The 6,000-nt window shown below is 39.9% G+C and overlaps 1 protein-coding gene across 1 annotated transcript in view; it reads right to left on the minus strand.

Moving 5' to 3' along the window:
* Positions 1-4,370, minus strand: part of mybpc2b (myosin binding protein Cb) — a 29,960-nt gene extending 25,590 nt beyond the window's left edge. The window contains exons 1-4 of the mRNA XM_053494520.1: positions 4,301-4,370; positions 4,161-4,178; positions 1,254-1,313; positions 968-1,116 (exon numbers count right to left, since the gene is read on the minus strand). Coding sequence (XP_053350495.1) covers positions 968-1,116; positions 1,254-1,313; positions 4,161-4,178; positions 4,301-4,370 — 297 coding nt within the window. The remainder of the gene's footprint in view (positions 1-967; positions 1,117-1,253; positions 1,314-4,160; positions 4,179-4,300) is intronic.
* Positions 4,371-6,000: the final 1,630 nt, after the last annotated feature.

Here is a 6,000-nt window from a genome sequence, read left to right on the forward strand (position 1 = left end):
TGGTGAAAGAGTCGAATGTGGCACAGCAGGGGTCATTAGCGTCCCAGACAGTTGATCCCTATTCGCGGGCTCTCCGCGTGAGAAGGGTGATGATGTATGCCACCTTGCAGAGTTCAGTATGGTAGGTCGAAGGCTAAAGTTCGAGCAACAGAGAACATTGTGATAAGAATGAGCGGCAAGTACCAGGATCTCTGTCATAGGGCTGGGGGTTGGGCAGACGAGGTTCATGCCGAGCTGGAGGTGTAAAGGCAGAAGGGAGCGTGAAGCAGACATGTTGAAATTGGGTCGACAATTGGGATAAAAATTGGAATAACTGTATAAGGTTCTGCTGCTGAGAATTGATGATGGCACCCTGTGGGCGATTGTTTGGCGAAGTTTGACCTCCGATCGACTGCTGGCGCGAAGCTGGAGCTTGGTTCGGAGACTCGGCCTGTGGCGGAAGGCGTCTGTTGGGTCTGCCATAGCCACAGTGTATTGTAGGCGGAAGTGCGCGTTTGTAGCCAAGGAGCGATGGGAAGAAGCCAGCATGGGTCCCAGGTGAGTGCCGTTGGGCGGAGATGCAGCCGTGAGCACAAACACATCCGTAGCGCTAGCTAAAAATCTTAATCCAAAACACAAGCAGGGTCATTCACGAAGATTAATCCGAAATCGGGCGAGGTAACTAGGGGCGAAGATGAGCAAATTATGTGTTTTTAACACAGGTGTGCTGTGATTGAAAGCGGAGCGCGTAAGGGGAAATCTATGGAATGGATTTAGGCCTGTGAGTCTAGCTAGCTCGTGACAAGATGACTGGGTCAGATTCAAAAACAGCAGTTCTTGTAAAGTGTTTCTGGTATACAGTAGTTAGTGGATACCAAAAGTAGTCCAAGCAAGGACAACCAGGGACCAAGAGTTAGTCATAACAGGTTTTGCTGTTTAGCTGATTTGCCACACACACACACACACACACACACACAAACAAACAAACCTTAGTATTCCTGTCATAGGTCTCTTTAAACTGCAAGTGTTTTCCTGCTTTACTGCCGAGGTCAAGCCACTTTCCCTTCAACCACTTCAATGTGGGCTTCCTGGGCAGATTGGAGGCATCCACCTTAGCTATAAACGTTGCATCTTTCCCTACACACACACACACACACACACACACACACACACACACACACACAGAAAGAACATAATCATGTCATATTAGAAATATGTTTATATAAAATGCTTAATGCTTAATTTGTGTGTGTATGTGTGTGGGTGCATTGTACCTGTAATGGCCACTGCATCTACTGGCTTCTCCAAAAACAGACCAGTCAACTCAGTCTTCTCTTTAAACACAGAATAGACAAGTTAGAACAAATGCACACACACACACACACACACACACACACACACACACACACAGGCTGTACATGACACATAAAAAAATTATAACACACACCAGTACAGATCACAGATCTACATTTAGACATGTTTTGTATGATACAGATCACATATAGACACACACACATAGATACACACAGGATGTTAAAATGGGAGTGTGAGGACGGTCATCTGTGAGTGTGAGAATGTGTGTGTGTGTGTGTGCATATATATTTAATGAGCTAATTTTATGAGCACACTCGCTGATACTGTGCTCTCAGGTCAGCCTTCCTCATGCTCCCAAAAACTGTTTAAACACAGAACGTAGTTTACATTAAAACAGCACATGTACTAAGAACAAACCCACACTGAGAAAAAAATTATTATTTGTGTGTTTTAAAACACAAACACACACACTTACACACACACACACACTCACACACTCACACATGGAACATGTGTTTTCATACTAGCACACGTTTCGTCCGATACAGGTTACACATGCACAAAAAAAAATAATAATAATTCTATACTGTAACCCACACATTTACAGTAAAATTGATCACATGTTACTTTACACACAAACATACGCACATGTTCGGTAAGAAAACATGTGCTTTCAGTTCACTTACTAGTGCATCATTTCATAGTGCACTACGTGCTAGCTCTAAAATGCCCTAACTCTCACATTTCTACATGGATTAATACACTAGTGTATTAAATAAAAATTCTATCAACCTTTACACATACCGATTAGCCATAACAATAAACTTACTGACAGATAAAGTCATTAACATTGACACCTGATTACATTGGCGCCTGTCAGGGGTGGAGTATTTTTAGGCAGCAATTAAACAAAATTGTGGCACGGTACTGTAGTTAAGTGCTTAGCACTGTTGTCTTGCACCTGTCCTGGGTTCGCACACAGACCCACAGATTAAGCTAATTGGCTTATTGCCATTGTGTGTTCCTACCACAGTTATACAAAATGTGAATAAATATATTGGTCACCATTGGGCTCCAGTGGTTGCCCCCCAAGGGTCATGGACTCCCAAGGGACATTTGTGTGTGGAAGGGAGTCTGGTCTGATCCAATAGAGGAGCTACTGTGGCCCAACTGATGAAAAAGTGAATGCTGGCTCTGATAGACAGGAGTCAGAACACACTGTACTGCACAGTTTGTTGTGTATGAGACAGCACTAGGATGTACTAGGTGAAGAAGGCAAACAGACAGATGCAGTGTGATGCCCTGGAGATGTTCTGCTGTTAAGCCTCGGGTCCTGCCACCTACCATAGCACTTTTATAGAATGAGTTACACCCCTTCATAGAGACGGTGTTCCCTGATGACAGAGTCCTCTTTCAGCAGGATAATGTGCCCTGACACTGCACACACTGTTCAGCAACAGTTTGAGGAACATGACAAAGGTTTGTGGTGTTGACTCCGCCTTCGAATTCTCCAGATCCACATCAGTGGGATATGCTGAAGAAACATGTCTGATGGATGGAGGCTACACCCCACACACTTACATACTTAAAGGATTTAAAGAATTTGCTTCTGACAGCTTGGTTCCAAATACCACACACACCTTCAGAAGGCTAGTGGAGTCCAGGCCTTGACGGGTCAGAGCTGTTTTATTGAAACAAGGGGACGCTACACAATATTAGGTGGGTGGATTTAGTGTTATGGCTAATTGGTTTGTATACACTTGTGATAATAAGTTTACATACACTCACGCATATTGGACTCTCAGTGATTATTCTGGAGCAGAATGATTTTACAAATACACACATATTTGATAGAAAAAAAACCCCAAGGTTTTGGGGCACAAGGTTTAATTTCTCAAAAAAACAAAAAAAAAAACCACTCAGGCACAGGGTTGCCATGAACTGAAAGCTGCTGGAGCACCAGTGTCATTGTCTACAGTCAGGCCAGGATTAAGAACAAGAAAAAAGCCCCTGCTCCAAAGTCAACACCTTCAAGTTCGACCAAAGTTTGCAGCTGATCACATGGACAAATAAGGGAAAGTCTCTGTCTGAAAGTTTCTGAAGGAAAATTATGACCAGAGGTATATTTGAAGGGTTAAACATATGGTGTTTAACTTCAAGAACACTGTAACAAATGTTAAGCATGGGAGAGGGGGGTAGCATTGATCTCTGGGTGTGTTTGTGTTCTGCTGCCAGTGAAACTTGTGCATTAAATAAAGCAGATGGAATCATGAGGAAGGAGGAGAACCTCAGGATTCCTTAGGACAATAAGTCCAACCACACATAAGAGCTGGGTGGAAATGGATAAAGCAGGCAAACTTTAAGCTTTTAAAGACTTAACCTTAAACCTGAAATTGAACCATATAATCAATATGTGTTGATTTCAGAAAACCCCAAATGAAACCTTGTGCTCCAAACTCTTGTAATTTACTTCTGTTACAGATGTGTCAGAAAAAGTCCAGGAAAATCACTGATAAAAAGCCCAATACTTCTCTGACCTTCACTTGTCATGATGAGTGTGTGTAGACTACATATGCATATATACTATTGTGAAATAGTGATTTAATGCAACACATCCTGAAGGTCAAAGATGAAAGACATGTTCATAACATCTTTGACCGTAATATATACAAATATAGATATAGATGTATAGATGTAAAACATATATCATATGTGTGTACATATAAATATATATCCACACATCCCATCCCACACATCCCATGTGATCTTCTGTGCATTTTACTGTCTCTGGTGCTCCATCATCATCATCATCATCATCATTATTATTATTATTATTATTATTACTCCATGCACCCAGAGTGTCTCACCATGTTCTCCATCTGAGTCTGTCAAGAATTTAACAATTCATTATATAAAGTAATAAAAAATATCGTATAATATTTCTGTACAAAAATGCAGAATAATTATACACTCAGATTGTGGTAGAAGATATGGGGAAAAGTCTAACAGTGGCCTTGTGTCCCAAGATGGAACTCAAGAATGGGTAAGTGTTTATAGTCACTGGATTCTGTATACATCGTTTCAAACTGCTGTCAGTAAGAATGTATCTTCTCACACATTTAGGACACAACCTCAGTGGAAATAATCACACTGATTAAGGATTGAAAACAGTAGGGGGCGCTGCTGAATTGATTAACTCATCCTGAGTAAAAATGGCACTTAACATTAGAGCAGTAAACAAATCACAGAACTAAAGAAATGTATTAAACACACACACACACACTTACCTTCTGGGCCTGAAATAAAAAAACAATGGTAATTATTATTATTATGATTAGTAATAATAGTAATAATATGAAGAAAAAGAGAAAAAAAAAATTACCGCTTTGTTCTTCAGAAGCTGCCTTTACTTTAGTTGCACAGAGAAAAGAGAAAACATTGGTTTAACAGTAAGACTTTTTTTTCTAATTAAATAATATCTAAATATACAATATGTCCTGATGTTTAATATTGAAAAAAAAAGGTTTAGTTTTCCCCCTTTTTCTTTTTCTTTAGACCCGTATAGTATGTTTGGACGGTGTCTTGTCTTCTCCCCTCACTCACTCCTATGGTTAACTCTAATAGGTGTTAAAACAGCTATAAAAACATATTTTACAAGCTTTAAACTATTTTTAAACACAAATAAAAGTATGACATATAGGGGCCAGATTTTCAAGCAAAAGCTGGCGTGTCTTGATGAGCCAATCATGTTGCTTCTTTCTGTCACATGATCAGTGAAGTGAAGATACTTATTTTTGAACACAGTCTGTTCAAAGGGTTTTTGGTGAATGTTGGAGTTTCCTACAGTCTACCTGAGCCTTTAATAACGAACTGGACTCCATACACCACTTATTGCTGCTTTGCGGCAATGAAAATTGCTAAAAGCGCTATACAAATAAAATTGAATATAAACTTCTCCACATCTCCTGTTATACTGAACTTCCAGCCTCCTAACACACAGTATGAGTGCAGATCAATCCCTGCTATCCGTTATCACCCAGATGAGGATGGGTTCCCTGGTGAGTCTGGTTCCTCTCAAGGTTTCTTCCTATTACCATCTCAGGGAGTTTTTCTCTCATCATCCTCGCCCACGACTTGTTCATCAGGGACGATCTGATCGGTCTGATTCATACATATTCATAATTCATACACATGTCCATAGTTTCTTTTGACTCTGTAAAGCTGCTTTGCGACAATTTGACATTGTTAAAAGCCCTATACAAATAAAACTGAATTGAATATGGGATGCTATAGGAGCTGGAGCTGTCCATTATTATATTACTGTAATGTATTACCGGTCGGGGATGAATGATGGGTTTACAGTTGGTTGATGCCAATGGTATGATGAACAGACTTCACATGGTGCATACTGGACTATGATAATGAGCTATCATCATGTGCCAAAGTGAAACTGAAAGTGTGAAGCTGTTAATGCTGTGAAGTGTTTGTATTGTTTAGAATGTTTCTCATGATCTTCATCAATCAATTGGGATTAAATGATTTTATCTAAAGATCTTATTTATTTAATTTGCTTCCTCTACTTTCTTTTTTACCCACAATAAAGAAATGCTACAGAATCACGAGTTTGCTATGATTTTTACTAATACAAAAGCGACACTAAATTGTATATTTAAATCACCACAAACACCTGCAGGCTGATTTATTCAT

The sequence above is a fragment of the Clarias gariepinus genome, chromosome 4, assembly GCF_024256425.1.
Source record: "Clarias gariepinus isolate MV-2021 ecotype Netherlands chromosome 4, CGAR_prim_01v2, whole genome shotgun sequence".
Taxonomy (NCBI): Eukaryota; Metazoa; Chordata; class Actinopteri; order Siluriformes; family Clariidae; genus Clarias; species Clarias gariepinus.